The following is a 20770-nucleotide window of genomic DNA, read 5'->3' as shown; positions in this document are numbered from 1 at the left end:
GATGAGGTGGCTGATGAGAAAGGAAGTTTACCATAGGAGGAAAATACCTCAATAATTGTGATGCTTGGGGCACCTTGGGGAAAAAGAATGCAGCCTCCAGAAATAATTCTGGCAACCAGGCGACCTGTCCATGCAGCCACGTGCAGAATGCAAGCTCAAGCAACGGATGGGAAAACAACCCCTGAGAGGCTAGGGAGCCCCTTCAAATCACTGACTGGTGAGAGGCAGAGGCAGCTCCCGCACTGCAGCCCCGAGGGCCTCCCACACTCACAACCCTTCCTTTTGCTGCCTCTGAGGTCTTTTTCACCCCCACTGGAGCCCTGGATGTGGCCTCATCCAGGCTGTAGCCTAACACTCTTCCAAGTCCCGGAGATGGAAGGAAACCCCAGGATACCGGCTGGATCGTCCCCCTGGGAGCCCCTGATAAAATCAGGACTGCTTTATCTGCTTTCAGTTTCAAAAAATTAAACTTAGAAAGTCTAAAAGTGGGAGCTGTCAGCCCAGCCCCCAGGGTCCCTGCCAGCCTCTGCACGAGATCAGACGCATCCAGATGCAGGCACCTCTTCCAGGCACTCCTCACTTCCAGGAGGGTCTGTCCCCTATGTGCGCCCACAGGATCTTGTCAGTACCTCTACCTCCATGGTCAATTTGGGATGAATCCACCAATGTACCTGCTTTTCTCTCCCACAGGTCTGTGACAACCCATGGGGTTGGGGACACTTCTCTCTGTGACCCCAGCAAAAGGCACAGAGCAGGCAGTTAGTAAATGCTGGAGACTGTGAGAGCAAGGCTCATACAGCACATAAGCTTTGCAGGTGCGAAAATTCAATTAACTGAGGAACTGAAGAGGGGGCAACGGGAAGTGCTGCTAGGAGTCTTCCAGCAGGTAAGTGATGAAAGAATGGTATTATAGGACACCTCGAATTCGTAACTAATGAGTTCATGATCTAGGTATTGGGCATTAGGGATGCTAACATCACAGAAAGAGAGATAGCCAGGGCTGGGCGTGGTGGCTTACGCCTGTAATCACCACACTTTGAAAGGCCGAGGTGGGTGGGTCACCTGAGGTCAGGAGATCGAAACTGGCCTGACCAACATGGTGAAACCCCGCTTCTACTAAAAATACAAAAGGCCGGATGTGGTGGCTCACGCCTGTAATCCCAGCACTTTGGGAGGCCGAGGCAGGCGGATCACGAGGTCAGGAGATCCAGACAATCCTGGCCAACATAGTGAAATCCCGTCTCTAACAAAATACAAAAAATTAGCCGGGTGTGGTGCCATGCGCCTGTAGTCCCAGCTACTCAGGAGGCTGAAGCAGGGGAATTGCTTGAACCGGGAGGCAGAGGTTGCAGTGAGCTGAGATTGTGCCACTGCACTCCAGCCTGGTGACAAAGTGAGACACCATCTCCAAAAAAAAAACAAAAAAAAAAAATTAGCCAGGCATGGTGGTGGGCACCTGTAATCCCAGCTACTCGGGAGGCTGAGGCAGGAGAATCACTTGAACCCGGGGGGCAGAGGTTGTAGTGAGCCAAGATTGCACCATTGCACTTCAGCCTGGGCAACAGAGTGAGACTCCATCTCAAAAAAAAAAAAAAAAAAAAAATAGAGAAAGAGAGACAGCCAGACATTTGCCCCTGATAGAAGAACTTAACACCACCTTTAAAGGAGTTTTGAAAATAAAACCATTGAATCTGGATAAAATCAAAGGTCTGGAGCCAATGGCCAATTCAAGGACAGACAGCAGAGGGGAGAGCACAACAAACACCACAGCAGGGACACAGCAGCAAGACCCCCGCCTTGCACACGTGAAAAACTGTAGCACAGTGACCTGGTTTCCTCAACAGCATGTTGCAAGAAAATAAAAAGAGAAGGAGGCAGAAGCTATAGATGAAAAGACTTTAAAGACACACTACCAGGGTTCACAGATTGATGAGTGAACAAACAAGATGTGCTTCTTCCAGACAAGGGAAGATTATTCACCCTCAAAAGAAGGAAATTCCGCCCACGCTCCAACACGGATGAACCTCAAAGACACTGTCCTAAGTGAAACAAGCCAGTTGCTCACAAGAGGACAAACATTGTGTGATTCCGTTCAGATCAGGTCCCTAGAGTAGCCAGACTCATAGAGACAGAAAGTGGATTGGTGGCTGTCAGGAGCTGGGGGAGATGAGAATGAAGAGTTAGTGTTTAATGGGAACAGAGTTTCAGTTTGGGAAGATGAGAAGGGTTCTGTGGGTGGATGGTGGTGATGGTTGAATAACAATGTAAATAAATGTACTTAAAGGTTAAAATGGGAATGTAAATAAATGTACTTAAAGGTTAAAATGGGCTGGGCCCAGTGGCTCACGCCTGTAATCCCAGCACCGTGGGAAGCCAAGGCAGGTGGATCATCTGAGGTCAGGAGTTTGAGACTAGCCTGGTCAACATGGTGAAACCCCATCTCTACTAAAAATACAGAACAACTTGCCAGGCGTGGTGGCGGGTGCCTGTAATCCCAGCTACTCCAGAGGCTGAGGCAGGAGAATCACTTGAACCTGGGAGGCAGAAGTTGCAGTGAGCCAAGATCGCGCCATTGCACTCCAGCCTGGGCAACAAGAGTGAAACTCCGTCTCAAAAAAAAAAAAAAAAAAAAAAAAAGGTTAAAATGTAAATAAAATGTAAATTTTATAGGTTGGTGCAAAAGTTGGCGCAAAAAATTGTATAGGTTGGTGCTACTTTTAAATAGCAAAAACTGCAATTATTTTTGCACCAACCTATACATTCTGTATATTTTATCACAAAGAAAGACAATCACAGTGTGAAGACCTTATTAACATTCTGATTCAAACAAACTGCAAATATTTTTTAAACTATAAAACTGACAGGCCACTTAGACATTTGAACACTGATTGGATATTTGATGAAGTGAAGGAGTCGTCATTTGTTTGAGGTGTGATGGTGGTATCGTGACTGTTTAAAAGATGAATTAAATGATATGATATCTAGCTTTACTTCAAAATAATATGAGTGGAGAGAAGGGGGTGGTGTAGAAATGAAACGAGATTGTTCTTGAATTGGTCATTGTCGACGTTGCTGATGACTACATGAGGTTCCTTTTATTATTCTCTGTACTTTTGTAAAGGTTCGAAATTTTTCAAAACAAAATATTTTCAAAAATGGGGTTGAATCTGTTCTTTTACTCGCTGAGTTCTCCTGGGCAAGCTACTTCACCTCTCTCCTGCCTTCCTTCTTCAACCAGTTTTCCACTCAAAATGGCACTTCCTCCAGGACGTCTTGACTGATAACATCCAATAGAAAAGGTCACCCTCCTCGTTTCCTACCCACTGTCTCCACCCCGTTTTTCTTCCCTCACAACATCGATCAGGACTTGAAATTACACAATATATATGAATCTGTGTGTAGCCTTTCTCTTCCTGATGATTTGTTCATAGCTGAATCCCATACACCAGGAAGCATGACTGCACATAGGAGACGATCAGTAAGCATTCATCATGGGAATGAATGAATGGATGAATGAATGAATGAGTGGATGAATGAATGAATGGATGGGTGGATGAATGAATGAATGAATTACCTACGGCATTAAGGCAGTGACAAGAGGCCCTCCAGGTCAGCATAAGCATGAGTGAGACAAGGTGCTCAGCCCACACACAGAACAGAGTAGGGGCTCATGGCCACAATTTCATCCCCAAAGCAGCATGTGCTTTTCTTGCACTTGTTTTCATGGACCCTCAGCTCCTAGCTGGATGGCTGGCTGTCTTCTGGACCAGAACTAGGGTCCCGTCGAGAGTCCCCTCATTCTATCTCACTGCTCCCAAACCTGCCAACTTGAAAGTTTCTCTATGCCATGAGCGTCCTCTTTACAAACTACGAAAGGTAGTTTTCTGTACAAAGATGACAGACTATCAATCATTCACAACTTAGTGTAAAATAGCTAAACCAAGTGACTTTTCTCATAACAACATAGTAAAGCCACCTGCATTAAGGGAATGAAGGGGTGGTGGTGGCACATGATTGTGAAGCAAGAGACACTCTGGAATGAGAAACTGAGGCTCAGAGAGGTTATGTCACTTTAGATCCCAAAGCTAGTTAATGACAGATCTGATACTGGTATCCCAGTCTGTCTCATTTCAAGTTATTGTTGATTACCCTGCAAACCAACACTCAGAGAATAACCTTCATGAGCAAAGAAATACAAATGTGAAGCTGAGAAAGGAAGTCACTTTATCTATGAGGTGAAATTTACGGCCCTGTTAATAATGGCACAGATAAAATTCCATAATAAATGGTCTAAGACAGATGGCATGAAATAAATAACAGTCCTTCCAACAGAAAAATTAAATTTCAAAGCTGAAGAGAGTCTAAAGTCTCCCTACTCTACTGCCCTCCACACTTCCTGTTTCTTCTCCATCCCTTCCTATAATGCGTTCGCTCTCCGTCCGTCCTACCTTCTTGCTAATCCAGACCTCTTCCCCAACCCCAGCAAAACTCAGGCCCTCTCCTCCTTCAGCAGCAGGTGGTGGTGTAATGTGCAGGGGGAGCTGGGTTCCAATCCCTCTCCTCCTCTGCTCTTCCCTGAACCATTGCCTTCCTACCCCCTCTACTCCCAAAGCAAAAATAAAAGGGATGATAATACTTTGTCATCTAACAGAACTTGCACTACAGACAGTGAGATAAAATAAAATATGTGCTTGGAAGTGCCATTAAAATAAAATGAATCAACTAGTTCATGGAGTCATTCAACAAGCATGTATTAAGCCCTGGGAGGAGCCAGGCACTGTTCTAGGCACCAGGGATGGAGCTGCCAATGAACCAGGGTCAGGAGTCGTAAGAGGCAGCTGGATCCCGGGTGGAGGCGACAAGACCTACTGATGGAGGGGATCTGAAGATAGATGGGTAGATGATAGATAGATCGATAGATAATAGATAGATCAATAGATAAGAAGAGGAGGAGGAGAGAACAGAAGTTAAGCCACTTTTTAGCTTTCTTTGCTCTACTGAATTTGCACAGAAAGCCAATGAGAAGCCAGCTGAATTGCACTCCAGAATCCTGGAAGGGCTGGCAGTGGGGACGGCAGGCACCTCCAGGGCGAGGGAGCAGGGCAAAGCGCATGAGCACTGGCTGGCCCCTCCTCAGAAGCAGCGGGGCTGGTCTCTGGTCCCAGGCGGCACAGTCAAGGGACCACCGCTCCCCACCTGGCTGCGGGTGGAAGGTCCTTGGCTGGGGACCTCCATCTACTCCATCCACCCCTTCCCTCACCACTTCCCGTCCTTAAGGGAACTTGGGGGGAGATATTCCAAACTGTCTAAAAGGTCAAGCGCTAAAGAAAGAAACTGGCTGGCTCCTTTGAGGACTCTGTCGTTCTTTTCTGGATGTCTCTACTTAGATCCTCAGGGAGAAGCCAGAAACAAAGCCAGATTTCCAGGAGAGGAAGGAGCGTGCTCAGAAAGGCCATGGACACGCACAGTTCCCGGCACCGACACTCCCTCCTCCAAGAACGACTCGTTTTGGCACCGGCTGTGTGCATCTACCCCTGACTCCACTTGAATTCCCTGTCGTAAGTTTTGGTTTTGCCTAGAAATATTTTATGCCATTGTGAAGACATTCAAGGGACAGCCAAAGGGAACCAAAAGCTGCTGGGAGCCTCCTGTGTGATGAGCACTATTTTCGGGTGGCTGCTTCTGGTCTTGACCCCTGTCCTGCATGGGGTGTGCTAGGTCTGCTGTGAGAGGCAGGAGGCTGGATGCTGTCAGTTCTTCCTCCTCCTGCCATAGCAGAGGAGTGTGAGTCCCCGCCCCACTGATGTTCACGCGACTTACTGTGGCATGGAGCAGGCCTGAATCCCAGCCCTCTGCCTGAAGCAAAGCCTCCCAGCTGAGCCCAGCCTGGTCAGCCGAACCCTTGCCAAGCTGCAGAGGAGAGAGTGAGAAAGAATGGCTGGGAGTCACTGCGTTTGGGCTGGTTTCTTACACAGTAATATTGCGGCTACAGTTGATTTACACAGAGAAGTTAAATGACTCACCTAGAGACACACAGCTATGAAGCAGCAGCCCCATGATCATCCCCACTGCCTTGAGTCCTTGTCCAGTACTAACCTGGCCTCAAGCCGGGCATGGGTGGAGTCACAGTAACTTCCTAAAGGAGGATCCAGGATGCAGGTGCTGGGACTATTTGGTGATAAAAGGTAGGACTCAGTGACAGCAGTATCTTAATCCTGCCAGTGAGCAGAGAGCACTGTCCCATCATCCCACGGCAGGACTGTTCGCAGGCCAGGTCCTGGGAGAGTGCCAGCCTCCTGAGTCTGGCAGGAGGGCGCATGGGGGCAGGTCCAGCCCCTCTGGCATTGTACAAGCTGGAGGGCCCTGCTGGGGGGTCTCGGGGACTCCAAGACCTGCCCACCACAGGCTGCTGACTCAGCACCACTAGGTCTGAGTCAGCAAAAATTACTGTGCTGGGCCACACAGTGCCTCTGTACAGAAATGCAAAAAGATGCCCGCTCCAGGTGGACATAGGTGGCAGGGCTTGGCCAGGACGGCTGAGGCAGCCTCTGTAAAAGGCACTGTTTCCTCTAGACAGGCACAGCCCAAGGAAAGAGTACGGCTGGATTTCAGCCCCTTCTGCCCTTGGACCAAGTGCCTTGCTTAGGACACAACCTGAACAACCAGATGCAGTAGCTCTGGAAGAGCAGGGTCGATGCCTCTTTGGCTCCTGCTACCTGACAGTGAGCCCCACTCAGCAGCCAAGCTAAGAGCTGGCTCTGCCTCCCTGGCTCCCAGGACAGCAGCAGCACACAGTAGGCCCACAGCAGTCAGTGTGTGTGCCATGGATGGACTATCAGTGACAACGGGGAATGGCTACTCTAGGCTCCTGTCTGCAGCCTCCCCTTGTGTGTGTCAGGCTGGGGGTGGGGTATTGATCTGGGGTCTGGTCCGGTGTCCAGCAAATACCAGGAACCCAGCCCCGGGGCTGGGCATGGGGAAGCAGCAGCAGCTGGGAGCCCAGCTCCCCCGACCCCTGCCCTCAGCCCTGCACCTGCTGCCCGATGCTAAATTACTCTCAGCCACTCAGACACTGCCATGGCTGGAGGGCCCCAGGGAGCAATGGGCTGAGATTCTGTAGCAGATGAGGGAGGTGATGTGTGTTGGGAGGGAAAGGAGAGGAGAAAAGATGGACTGGGAGGATGGGGGAGGGGGATCAGCTCCAGGCAGCAAAGCTGACCTCCACTCCCATCTAGGCCTCCCAGGCAGGCAGCGCATGGAGAGGGGAGGGCTCTGGAGTGTGACGTGCCAGCCTGTATTCGATTCGTTCATTTTAAAAAGGGTCAAATCAAGTAAAAGATACTGGTCCAAGCAGCAGGGATGCAAATTCTTCCAGATAAACAAATACGGACATTTAGGGAATGGAAGACGCCCAGCTCAGCCCACCTCCAGAAGGCCCAGACAAAACAACCCTCAAATCCAAGGGAAAGGCTGTTCCAGAAAAGACAGACCAGTGGAAAGGACCAGAGATGCTGGTTGGGAGAGACCTGAGAGTAGATTCAGCAGCCGCAGGCATTGAGCTCCTGTTACTTTCAGGATTAAAGGTGAGAAGGAAACCTCTGGACAGGCTCGTTACAACCCCTGCAGACCTCTGCTGACCTGCCCTGTGCACAGGCCTGAAACAGCAGCCTTGCTTCCCTCTGACCCCTGCTGTCTTCCTCCTGAGCTCTTCAGCTGTGAGCGTGTCTCCCTGTGAGTCCCCCCCCAACCTCTCCTTCCCACCTGCACCTTAAGTGATTTGTTTTCATTCTGTTTTTTAAAAATGACAAGCATGGAGATAAAGCAGTGGCGGCACTTCCATAGCTCTAAGCATGTCGCAGGGCCCCCCTTGAGCGCTTCACAGGTGCTAACTCACTCACACCTCACCACCGCCCTTGGAGGCAGGCAACCCCATTTTACAGATGAGATCACCGAGGCAGGGAGAGGTGGGGTAAGGGGAAGAGCTGGGGTCCAAAGCCAGGCGGGGGTGTGTGCTTGGCTCCTGGGTCACCTGCCTCCAGCGTTACAGGGGAAAGGACGAGGGGTGGTCACACACCTGGGCTGTGAATGCCACCGCCGGGCACTGGCCACGTGATACCTTTCAAGGCTCCATGAGATAAGATGATGTCACAGGGCTGTAATTTCCATTTTCCCAGGAGGAAGCCAAGCCTGAAGGGATCTGGGCAGAAGGCCCACAGCTGCCGCATGGTGGATGGGGATAGGAACGCAGGACCATATCAGCCTTCCTGGCTGAGCCCAAAGGCCACTTCTCAGCACCTCACCAGCCTCCAAACTGCCCAGTGCTCTATCAGTCATCCCCAGCAGCCAGATCCCAGCCTCCCAGCTGAGGTCACTCCTGCTTGTGAGCACCTGCAGATGGAAACGCAGCTAGCCCCTCCGGTGGAGTCAGGAAGCAAACACCTGCTTGCTAACTCCCACCTCCCCCACTCAGAAGCATCATTGTCAGGGCAGGGCCCTGTCTGTGATGCTAAATGGAATCCACACATCACAGGCAGGTGCTGGCAGGGTTGGGGGCCCCAGGCACCCCCAAGCTCTGCAAGTAGATTCAAAAACTGCTACAACTTCAAAGAGGGCGAGGAGTGGAGTTTGGCCAAGGCCAACAAAATGACAAATGTTAACCTCCTCTGACCCAGGATTTCCTCTTAGCAATTTACCCTCAGATACACAGTCATGCATATAACCATGGGGATAGGTTGTGAGAAGTGTGTGGTTAGGTGATTTCCTCATTGTGGGAACATCAGAAAGGGTCACACAGCAGGATCACAAAAAAGGCAATGTCTTCCTTCTGGAACCTTCCACCCCAGGATTACAGAAAGCCAGGTATCTCTACCACCATTTCCTACCCCAACCCTACCTGGGCTTTTGCTCGTGATTTCTCCTAGCTTGGAGGCCTCCTCACCCAGGCTTATCCCTGCTCTTCTCCAAGGCTCAACTCAGAGGGCACTTCCTCCAGGAAGCCCTCCCTGACTGCTCATTGGTCAGCCGCCCACTTCACGGCCCCTGGGCCTTGTGTTGTCCCTGTTCATGTCAGTCAGAGCAAACTCTGGAGGACAGGAACCTGGAGTGAGACTCCTGTGACCACATCCCAGCCCTTCACCTGTCCTGACAAGTGCTCGGAGAAGCATCTGCTGAGCAGAACTCCTTTGCAGCTCAAGCAGAAGGCCTCCCGGAAGCACAGGAAAACAAGCCAGGCAGCAGGGAGGGACGTCGCACTAAAGCTTCTGCTGCTTGGCCTCAGGCCAAGCCAACCCTCTCCTCTGATTTGCCTAAAAGCCCAGGTGGGGCTCCTTTGTGCAGTGGCGGAGGGGTGCATTTACCTCGCAGGGTTTAGGGCTCCACCTCCAGGGAAGTCCGCCATTGTTGTTTGCTGACAGTCCGTGTGACAAATTGTTTTCTGCTGCAGAGCCAGGCTGGACCGTCTGGCTGGTCTCCAGAGGCCTCAGGGTCACTCGTAGTCATTCCCTGCCTGTGGGGCAGCCTGAGACCAGCTCCTGTGTGCCAAGTTCCTGCCTGAACCTGCTGGGTTGCCAGAGCAGGTCCTGCCCCTGGAGCATCTGACGGGTGGCAAGGAGCCACCATGTGCCCTTCCAAATGCTGGGGTCTACAGACCAGGCGAGGGGAGTCCGCCATCCTGTACTGTGCCCCAGGGAGCCACGGCACAAAGCTTGAGCCGACCCAAAGTGCTAGACCCAGACGGCAATTCATGGCCTGGGAGAATAAGTGGCTCTGCCTTGGAAACATGATTTATTAGGGAATCGTTGGGTTAAGCTGCAAAGGTCGTCTTGGCTTGCTTTAATGGATTTCCTGGGTTGCCTTTCTGCCCAGGCCCAGCACGTGAGCGCAGCAGAGGGGAGCATGAAGTCACAAGACGACGGACGTCTGAGCTCCTGGGAGTCCTGGAGACCAGATGTGGTGGCACCACGCTGCATCTCACTGGCTCAGCAAGGGCTCAGCTGGCTGTCCTCGGCTGCACCGGGTTTCTGTCCTCTCTCTGTCATGTTCCTGATGCTCAAAGCTAATGACGTTGTCCCAAAATACAGAGGGAGGCAGAAGGCGGATCACCAAACCAGTGCTGCAGGTCACTTCCTGCTTGGAAATTATAGGGAAGCCCTGGGGTAGTCGAACCAACAAAGGGATCACCGCAGTGGTTTCCAATCTGGGGATTCTTGAGGGGTGGTAACGGGGCCACAGGGTCTCCAGGGGGGTCCCTGAAAACCTAGGTGGACAGCATCATCTTTACTTCTTCCCCAGCAGCATCCAGCCAGACACTCGCACAGCAGTCACTAAATGCATATTGAATAAATAAATAAATAGACAGATCTGTGGGTAAATCAATCCAGGAATACATGGATGAATGTGCTAACCCATCAGAAAACCCCATAAACGAATTTAAAGGGTGGAACTCAATGTGCTGAGGCTGCCTTTCTTACGTCTCAATGGCTCCCCAATTTTCCTCGAAATAAAACCCACTAGTTTCTATAATTGTACAACATAAGTCACATGAGATGTTAACATCAAGGGAAGCCCGGGGAAGAGTCTACGGGAACTCTGTGTAATTTTCATTTCAAAACAAAAAGCTAAACTACGTTAAAATAAATCTATGTACTTTGACACTTCCTGGGGAGCCGTCAGTTCCTTGTCCTTGTCCTTGTTTGTCCTTCCATGAAGGGACGGTGACTTCCAGGAGAGGACAGAATTGGACAGGTAGCGGCTTTGACCTTTCCCTTAAGCCCCTCCTCAGCCCCTTCCCAAAGAGAGAGGTGACATCTCTGGTGGGTGAGCCTGGGTCAGGGTCTGTTGTGTGTCGTCCAAGCCCCCTGGACTCTCTTTTTGGGGGGCTGCCCTCAGGATAGAAGTGCTCTTCTCCTCAGTCGCCCACCTGATTCGGGGCACGAGTCTCTGTTCTCGGTGGAAGGAAGGGGTGCTGGATGGGAACGATGCAGTGACTGCTTGCAGCTGGCTTGACAAGAGCATGCTTTGCCCATTTCCCCTCCAGGGGCACATCCACAGTTGAGTTTTATGCCTCAGGGCCTTTGCACATGCGTTCCCTCGTACAGCAGCACAGTTGAGTTTTATGCCTCAGGGCCTTTGCACATGCGTTCCCTCGTACAGCAGCACCCTTCCCACCTCACCCACTGGACACTGCCCAGCCATTCCTTTGTGGCTGACTTCCAGTTCTCCCAAGCCGAGTAGAACGGACCCTTGCCTTCATCCCGTTGCTCAGGGCACATGTGACACTTGCGTGCGTGCTGATTTACTCACAGGAGTATCTCTCCCATTGTCCTGTGAGGTCCCCGGCACCAGGATCAACATTGACTTGTCTCTTCTCCTTCATGCCACATTGCCTGGCATCCAGTGGATATCAACAGAGGTTTTTGGAGTGGATGGACTGATTAGAAAGTTCTGGTTAGTTTTAATGTTTTTAAATGTAAAATATATGGTGATTTAAGTTAGGCGTTTCACTTAGTAGACAAAAAATCTTTTAAAACATGGGAAGGACCCCGGGGGCAGAAAAAAAAAAAAACAAAACAATTCTCCATGGCTGATCTTGTTGGGAGCTATGAGATCCGTCCTGGGCTCTCGACCTCAGCACTGGCGACGCTCGGGCTGTAATTCTTTGCTTTAGGAGGCTGGCCTGGGTATTGTAGGACATTTCATAGCATCCCTGGCCTCTACCCACCAGATGCCAGTAGCAGTGTCCCAGCTGTGACAAACAAAAACGTCTCCAGACATGGCCAGATTTTCCCTGGGGGGCTAAAACTGCGCCCAGTTGAGAACCTCTGGACCAATCATTCAATAGGTTTGGTAGTAAATCTTTCCTATGCTGCCTTGACATTGCCAAAGCCAAACTCCTCAGAATTTGCCAGGCACAGGCCAGCATTTCTCTCAAGCTCTGACAATGAACACAAAATCCCAAAGCCGAAGGCAAAACCACTTGCCGCTAAATGAGGGCTCTGATTGCTACCAATTTCTTAAAGCACTCTCTGAAGGTTCTGCTTCAAATATTTATGGAGTCTATGAAATGGCTCCGGAGAATGAGTGGCCCTATTACATTTCTAACTCCAGCGGTGATTTATGTACCTGGGAATTGCTGCAAATGCTTTGTCTAAGCTCTTGGTGAAAAGCCAGGATCCTTGCTGGGCTCTGGAGCTCAGAGGGTGCTGGGACGTTATCGACTTGGAGGGCAGGACAGGGCATTCCGCCTTTTCCTTGCAGACGTTGTGCAGCGAGACCTGGTTCCACAGTGACCGCTGCCAGGCACGTTCCAGGATCAAGCGTGGACACCAAGGACAGAGGGAGCTGCAGGCAAGAGGACAATGAAATGGTCTCTGCATCCACATGTTTGTAAAAGCCCCTCCATTCACACATTTAATCAAAGGAAGAGATGACAATGATAGCTAACAGTTTCGGGGCACTTTCTGTGCCTGGCACCAAATACTCCTCACACATTGGCTCACTTCCTTTGGTGACAGTTCAATGAGACACATGCTGTCATCACTGCGTTCTGGGTCATAAAATGAGATTGGGGCAGCATGAGGCTCCCTCTCCACGTCATGTGGCAGGTGCCTGACAATACAGTCATGAGCGGGCGTTCCTGTAGAGTAGATATCCTCTATAAATTTTCTCCTTCCCAGTGATAAGAGAAAGTGACCTTCCCTTGAAAGGGGAAGTCATGTCTTGCTGGTTGCAAACCTCATGCCCAGCACATCTCAGGGCTTTCCCCAAATGTGCCATCTTACTTGCCTTCACTTAGTTCCTGCAACAAGCTATTATCAGGCCCACTTTATAGATGAAAACCCACTTAACAGTTTAAGAGATTCTAAATGCCTTCACTAAATGTATTAGCTCTGAAGTGGCTGGCTTCGAGTTCAAAGCCAAGCCCATCTGATTTCAAATCTCCACTCTTTCTACGTCTCCTTTCCAGTCACTATTGTACCTGTGATCCCTTCACGACCAACATCTCACACCTCTCAGGCACCTTCCCGCAAATGACAGGCAGGACTGCCTCACCAGGTAACATGTGAGTCCTGCTAATGCCTCTTCTCCCTCCTCTAAAGGGTGTGGCAGGTGTGTCGGTGCCTTGCCAGACAGATGAGCAGAATGGAGCCAACTTCCACCAGTCCCAGGAGGCAAGAGCAGCCGCAGGTTTGCAATGAGCAAGGCCTTTTGCCTCACCGGTGGAAGACGGCTGAAAAAGAGGCTGGACAGCAGAGGCAGGGAATCGGCGATCACTAGTGCCAAGCCTGACCTTGTCCCTGCCCTCAAAGCACTTCCAATCCAGTGGGAGAGGCAGACACATAAACTCAATATTATCCTGCAGGGTTCAAGCCCGAAGAGAGACCCACATAGGTGCTGATGAAGCCTCCAGGATGGAAGTGCTGACTGCACACTGAGGAGCTGGGAAGGCCTCATGGAGGCAGTGTCTGAGCTCAGCTTTTGGGGAGGAGCAGGATTCTGTTATGTGTTTAAAATGCAAGGTCATTCTGGGCTGACTAATGTGCGCATTAGGAGTCTGGACTCCATCTTATAATAATAATAATGATAGTCGGCCTGGCTCATGCCTGTAATCCCAGCACTTTGGGAGGCTGAAGTGGGTGGCTCACCTGAGGTCAGGAGTTCGAGACCAGCCTGACCAACAAGGTAAAACCCTGTTTGTACTAAAGGCGCTACCTGTCCAATTCTGTCCCCTCCTGGAAGTGGCTGTCTCTTCATGGAAGGACAAACAAGGACAAGGACAAGGAACTGAGGGCTCCCCAGGAAGTGTCAAAGTGCATAGATTTATTTTAACGTAGTTTAGCTTTTTGTTTTGAAATGAATGTCTCTACTAAAAATACAAAAATTAGCTGGGTGTGGTGGTGCACACCTGTAATCTCAGCTACTCAAAAGGCTGAGGCAGGAGAATCGCTCAAACCTGGGAGGCAGAGGTTGCAGTGAGCCGAGATCGTGCCTCTGCACTCCAGCCTGGGCAAGAGAGGGAGACTCCATCTCAAAAACAACAACAATAATAATAATGATAAGGATAGTTTAAGCCATATGAAATTACTGTTTCTGAGGGAAAGAGTAGTATAATATTGGCAATTTCCTAGGATTCACTCTACAACAGTGAACATTTACTAAGCTCTTGCGATATATCGTTCCAAGCACTTTCCACGTATTGATTCATTGCATCTTTACAAAATCCAAGGAGATAAGTGCTATTATTATCATCCCATCATACAGATGAAGCAACAGAAGCCCAGAGAGGTGAAGTGCTGTGCCCAAGGCCACACAGCTAATAGGAGCCTGCTGCAAGATTTGAACCCAGGCCATACGGCTCTCAAGCCTGCCTGATTCCCCACCACAGTGACAGCTGAACCCAGGGATGTAGTGTTGGATCTTCAGTGGCTGAGTGATAGGATGAGGCTAATGATATAGAGGGCGAAACATTTCCTCATTCACTAAAGATTTGTCAGCCTTTTCAGGACATGTCTGTATACTCTAAAGCTCTCTTCTTTTTTTTGCTAAGCTCAACCGTACAGTAATAGATTTGTGTGACGTGACAAATTTAGTTACTGCCCTTCAAAACTCCATGACCTCATTTTCCTTGTAGGTCACTAATCCCCTGGTGTCATTATTTAACAAGTTTGTTTTCAGCATGGGAAGCTCTTCCCCCAAATCAGCCCAGATACGTGGCTTGCTGTCTGTTTTTGCCCAGGGCAAGGAGCTCTGTTCCCAAATGCTCATGACGACTGGACAGAACCAAGACTGCAGCGAAAATGCAGTGCTGGGAACCAGGAGCAGGTGCCGTGCACCTTCCAGAGAAACAGCCTCAGCCTGATGGCCCCTGTCTCTGGCTAACTATTCACCCAACAAGTGCTTCTGAAGGCCTCCCATGGGCCAGGTACTGTGCAAAACATGGGAAAAACATTTAAATTTACATTCTGCCATCTTGCTGCAAAGAAACTGAAGTCCCCTATGGACTTGAAATGATTTCCAGCAGAGGAAAGGTTTCCAGTCCAGTGACATTCTGTGTTTTTAGTGATAACTTTGAAGAAAGCTGAAGAACACCTGACCAACTTGGAACCATAAGGGTATTAAGATGCATTTTTGGTTTATCCATTCATGCAACATATTACTCCAACTATTTCCTCAAAAGCTTTGCTACAGGTTTCTGGCCAGTGTCACTGACAGCAGACATTAGAGGGTTTGTTCTCACACTGAGCTCCAGATTGGAACTTTGAGGGAGGGAAGAGGGACTGCTCCTCTCCTCCCAACCCCGCCCCCATCCAGGCCATGCACCATCTGGCCACATAACGATCAGAGGGCCAGCTCCAGAGCCAGGCGCCCCTGGTTGGAAGCCCAGCTCTGCCGCTTATGAGCTGGGTGACCTTTGGCCCCTCTGTGCCTCATCTTTTCTCACAGGTAAAGTGGAGCTGATGCTGATATCTATTTGGTGAGCCCTTTGTGGGACTGGATGAGCCAATGCCGGCGCAGTAAGATTTGGGTGTGTTTTCTGTTTCGCTGCTGTTGCTATCACTGTCGTCATGATCCTCTTCTAGTCTCCGCTCTACCTCCTCATACTTTATGCTCCAGCGATGTTGCTTACCATTCCTCCAAATGCCTCATGGACACTCATCCTCCCATCTTTTTACAAGTACTCCCTTCGCCTAAAATATTTTCTTCTTTTTTTTCTTTCTTTTTTTTTTCAAGATGGAGTCTCGCTCTGTTGCCCTGGCTGGAGTGCAGAGACACGATCTTGGCTCACTACAACCTCCGCCTCCCAGGTTCAAGCAATTCTGCCTCAGCCTCCCGAGTAGCTGAGACTACAGGCATGTACCACCATATCCAGCTAATTTTTATATTTTTAGTAGAGACGGGGTTTCACCATGTTGGCCAGCTAGTCTCAAACTCCTGACCTCAAGTGATCTGCCCTCGGCCCCTTGAAGTGCTGGGATTACCGGTGTGAGCCACTGCGCCCAGCCTGCCTAGAATATCTTCTACCTGCTGCTGATAAGGTAGATTAAAATAAAAAATCAGAGGTAATTATCCTAGGAATGATCAAAGCTTTGTTTTTATTACTAGATAAGAAGTCATTTAAAATGAAGTTTACCCATCAGAAAAAAAAGTTTAAGGTCAATAACAATAGCTATCTTTTTTTAAATACCTCCTCTATTTTTGATTCCAGGCACTATAATAAATACTTCATATGCATGATTTCATTGAATTGTCCCAACAAGCCTGAGAGGTAGATATTATTGTCTCTTTTATCTTCTAGATAAAATAAATTAATGTAATTATTGAGACAGGGAAGAAGCCATGGGGATAAAAGAAGGGCGAAAAATTACAATCAGCTGAAATAAAACGAGTAAGAGCAGTTTTCCTTCTGAGCAATGGCTGCTTTCTCTTTTTTACTGTGAGCACCTCTGATGTGCCAGGCACACACTCAGCTCTGCCTGCCTGATTTCTCCTCCTAACAGTAGGAGGCAGGCAGCCGCATTTCACAGCTGACAGTTACGTGCAGGCAGATGAAGTCCTTGCCCAACATCACAGGGAACTAAAACGGGGTAAGGCTGGGACTTGAACTCAGATCTGCCAGACCCCAAAGCTCATAAGTAAGTTTCCTCTGGGAAGACAGAGGGGAGTGCTGCTCTGGCAATGACTGATTAGGGTCTTTGGGACCAAACCTGCAGTATGTGCAACTAGAAAAGCTAGGGGGAAACGGAACGGAACATTTGTCTGAAGCCATCTGAGAGCCACGAAGGCTGTGAGGACTTGTGCGACCAAAACTGAAAACAGAAGAGAAGCCAAGAAAAGCGAGCAGGGCAATTGAGGACCTATTTCCCCCCGAGGTGAAGGCAGGGTCTGTGCAGGAAGGAGCCAGCTGAGAGGGTGAAGAGCTAAGGAGAGCTCTGAGCAGCCTCTTGGGGCCGACAGGGGAAAGGGCTCTCAAATACTCGACAGGCTTTTATGCCCTAGGAGTGAGCGTGAACCAGAAATGCAGCAGACCTCCTGAGCACTGGAACTCCTTGTCGACTCAGCCTTGATGTGAGGAAGATGACCTGCCCTGAGCAGAACAAAGGAAGTCCTCTGTGGATGGAGATACTGTCAGGCCTCAAATTGTGTCATCAAGGTTTTCATACATGATGTCCAGCATCCACTAAAAGTCACCAGACCAGCTGGGTGTGGTGGCTCATGCCTATAATCCCAGCACTTTGGGAGGTCGAGGTGGGTGGATCATGAGCTCAGGAGTTCGAGACCAGCCTGGCCAACAGAGTGAAACCCCATCTCTACTAAAAATACAAAAATTAGCCGGGCATGGTGGTGGGCACCTGTAATCCCAGATACTTGGGAGGCTGAGGCAGGAGAATGGCTTGAAACCAGGAGGCAGAGGTTGCAGTGAGCGGAGATTGCGCCACTGCACTCCAGCCTGGGCAACAGAGCAAGACTCCGTCTCAAAAAAAAAAAAAAATGTCACCAGACCTAGGACACATGATTTGACCAGAAGCAAACATTAAAATTAGATCATAGAAGGAGACTGAGGGTGAAAGCAGGGGGCTGTTCGGGAGTCGGTTGTGTTCTATTTCTTGACCTGGTGGTGGCTTTCTGGGTGTATATCACTTGGAAAATTTGCTAAGCTGTAAATGTGTTGTACTTTCAATAACAAAGTTCATTTAGGAAATGAGGTGACAGGTGCCTTCTCACCTTCAGAGAATCCAGCTGGGCTGTCTGTGCTGGCCACTCCGGCTCGGGAACAGGCCAGGACTCTGAAGACAATGAGTTTTGGAGGACACTGTCCATTTCAGGATTCAAGAGGTATGTCTGAGCTGGAAGGGAAAATTCTCAGTCAAGCCTCCACCCAGGAACCTAGGTGAAAAGTCTACAAGTGTCTGAGCCCTGTCATAACCTTCTTCACTCTCTAGCCATTCCCAGATCATTCCCAGTTTCCATGCCCCGGGGCAGAGGTCCTCTCAGATGCCTTTGAGCTCTCCAAGGACCTCACCCATACGCCTCTGATGGTGCTGTCATGATCTTGGGGCATCCCAGAAAACTGCCTGCCTGCCTGCCTCACCTTCCCCTACCTGGCTGCAAGCTCATTCCATGCAGGGACCACTGCCTTTGCAAGCCGGCTTAGCTTCGTAAGTGCAGCAACACCTATGTGGGATCTGGCATGTGGCGGCCCTCCAGAAATGTCCAACAAAAAAATAACTCAATCGGTCTAGCGTGTTTCCTTCTTTGAAACGGGATGAAGCTGAGCAAGAGAGGGAAGGAGACTTGCCTGGGGCCACAGAGAGAAAATTAGTGGCAGAAGCAGACCAGCTAGGATCTGTGCCTCTCCAACTGTGAGAACAGGCACCAAGTCAGGCTGTAGGGACAGAAGGCCAAGGCAGAGAAGGACAGGCCCATCCTGATCCTGAGGCGTCAAAGATTGAGAACACGTTTCTCTGCTCATGTACTGACATCCTGCTATGTGCCAGGGGCCAGACACTCCAGAGGAAGGTCATATTATCCTCCTCTTAAAAGAGTGTATGGCTCAGAGAGGTTAATGAACTCATCTAAGACCACACAGCTGGCAAGAATAGAATCTAGTAATAAGAACCACTAGATGAACAGATCTCAATAGCAGCTTGGTCTTAAAGGTAACACCATCCAGACGTTCTACACGTTTTATCGTGCACCTGATCCAAACACAACACTAAACAAATCCTTAGGAGCCCCATCCCGCCCCCACGCTGAGGGTAGTAAGCTGCGCTTAAACAAGGCCCAATCAAATACCACCTGTTCCCCAAAAACTATTGAAATAAAAAAGAGTAAAACAAGGTCCAGGAAAATTCTGTCTGGTCAGGTAGGGGCTTCATTTTCTTTTTAATAATAAAAATAGGCCGGGTGCAGTGGCTCATGCCTGTAATCCCAGCACTTTGGGAGGGCGAGGCAGGTGGATCACATGAGGTCAGGAGTTCAAGACCAGACTGGCCAACATGGAAAAACCCTGTCTCTACAAAAATACAAAAATTAGCTGGGCATGATAGTGGGCGCCTGCAATCTCAGCTACTCGGGAGGCTGAGGCAGGAGAATTGCTTGCACTGAGGAGACGGAGGTTGCAGTGAGCCGAGATCACACCACTGCACTCCAGCGTGGGCGACAGAGGGAGACTCCCTCTCAAAAATAAATAAATAAATAATAAAAATAGCAGAATTAAAAAAAAAAGCACTCATGTTACCAACTCTCTGAGTAACCACGGCTAATGTTTTAGGTGCTGTCCTAGCCTAAGTTGCAGATCAGATCCAGATGTGCACATTGAATTATACAGTTATAATTATATGAAACATTCCATATCTTAAGAGGTTTTTTTTTTTTTTTTTTGGAGTCTTGGTTTTTCACTAGGCTGGAGTACAGTGGTGTGATCTCAGTTCACTGCAACCTCCGCCTCCCAGGTTCCAGCCATTCTCCTGCCTCAGCCTCCCGAGTAGCTGGGACTACAGGCATGCGCCACCATGCCCAGCTAATTTTTGTATTTTTAGTAGAGATGGGGTTTCACCATGTTGGCCAGGATGGTCTCCATCTCTTGACCTCATGATCTGCCTGCCTCAGCCCCCCAAAGTGCTGGGATTACAGGCGTGAGCCACTGCGCCTGGCCCATATCCTAACAGTTTCAAACTTAGTAGAACATGGTAATTCCCATGCTGTTGCATGGCGTTTCTCAGAACCATTTTAATGACCATGTTGTATTTCACTGATTATATGGGTTCATTAACAACACTGAGGGTTCCTCCCAGTTTTTGGCTATTATAGATGCACTGGGAAGAACATGCCTGTCCACAGAGTCTTTCCACATACAGAATTATCTACTTAGGATGAGTTTCCAGGAGTGAAACTCTAGCACTGAGGAATTTGAACGTTTCTATTTTTCCAGTGTGTTCTCTCATTGTGAAATAGGAAGGCAATGCCACATAGGAAAGCGGGAGGGAGAGGTGGGTCCTGTTCCTTTTAGTAGCATCAATGCGACAGTGGGCATCTCCCCTCTGGCCCACCTGTCACAGCGTCCTGCTGGCCTGGACTTTTTCTGAGCACACAGACTTTTCCTGATCAAAAATCACACTGACCTCTTAAAGCTGCCGTCATCTCAGACTTGACGTCCAGGTGGTGGCTTGTCTGCAAGAAAAGACATCTTGGCAGTTATTCTGCATGGCACTGGAGGGACAGCCTTGCACAGAGGACTGCAATTGGACCAAGCAGGGCCATCACCCCTCCCCGAAAAAAACTGCATTCTGTGTAGGACCAACCCTGCCTGTGTGTGTGAAGACCTCCCTCCTCTTCTCTCCAGGACGCTCAAAGGAAAACAGGAATTGGTTTTGCTCTTAGGAAACATGGGCACAAAAAAATGATTCCATTTCCTTTTCTCAAATTAAATCTCCAAATGGAGACAGTAATAAAAGTGCTTTAGAAACTGCTATTAAAAAACATTTTAATGAGGACATCCAGTGCTCTGATGTCTCCCCTGGGGCCCCTGACTCAATCACCCAGGAATTCAGGTCGGGCTTGAATCTGAGTGCACCACCTGCACCACCGCACAGACCAGTGTCCTCCTGGTTCTGCATTGCACAGGGCAGGTGAGAAGTGAGATGGCAATGATCACTCAACTGGTTGGCCGACGGCCCCCAAGTGGTTGAGCAAGAGCAACTGCTGGATCTTCGAGGCAGGTTAGAGTCGTTTCCAGACTGGCAGCCTGGATCTCACTTCCTCTTGGGTGTTT

General features: G+C 49.4%; 1 protein-coding gene across 1 annotated transcript in view; it reads right to left on the bottom strand.

The window, feature by feature from the left end:
• Nucleotides 1-20770, bottom strand: part of C3H4orf50 (chromosome 3 C4orf50 homolog) — a 122236-nt gene that overhangs the window by 49811 nt on the left and 51655 nt on the right. Inside the window, exons 10-12 of the mRNA XM_031010306.3 lie at nucleotides 20121-20169; nucleotides 17722-17843; nucleotides 9357-12339 (exon numbers count right to left, since the gene is read on the bottom strand). Coding sequence (XP_030866166.3) covers nucleotides 12088-12339; nucleotides 17722-17843; nucleotides 20121-20169 — 423 coding nt within the window. The 3' untranslated portion in view covers nucleotides 9357-12087. The remainder of the gene's footprint in view (nucleotides 1-9356; nucleotides 12340-17721; nucleotides 17844-20120; nucleotides 20170-20770) is intronic.

Source organism: Gorilla gorilla, chromosome 3 (assembly GCF_029281585.2).
Source record: "Gorilla gorilla gorilla isolate KB3781 chromosome 3, NHGRI_mGorGor1-v2.1_pri, whole genome shotgun sequence".
In the NCBI taxonomy this organism is placed as follows: domain Eukaryota; kingdom Metazoa; phylum Chordata; class Mammalia; order Primates; family Hominidae; genus Gorilla; species Gorilla gorilla.
The sequence above is the reverse complement of the archived record's forward strand: the minus strand, read 5'-3'. Positions and strand labels throughout refer to the sequence as shown.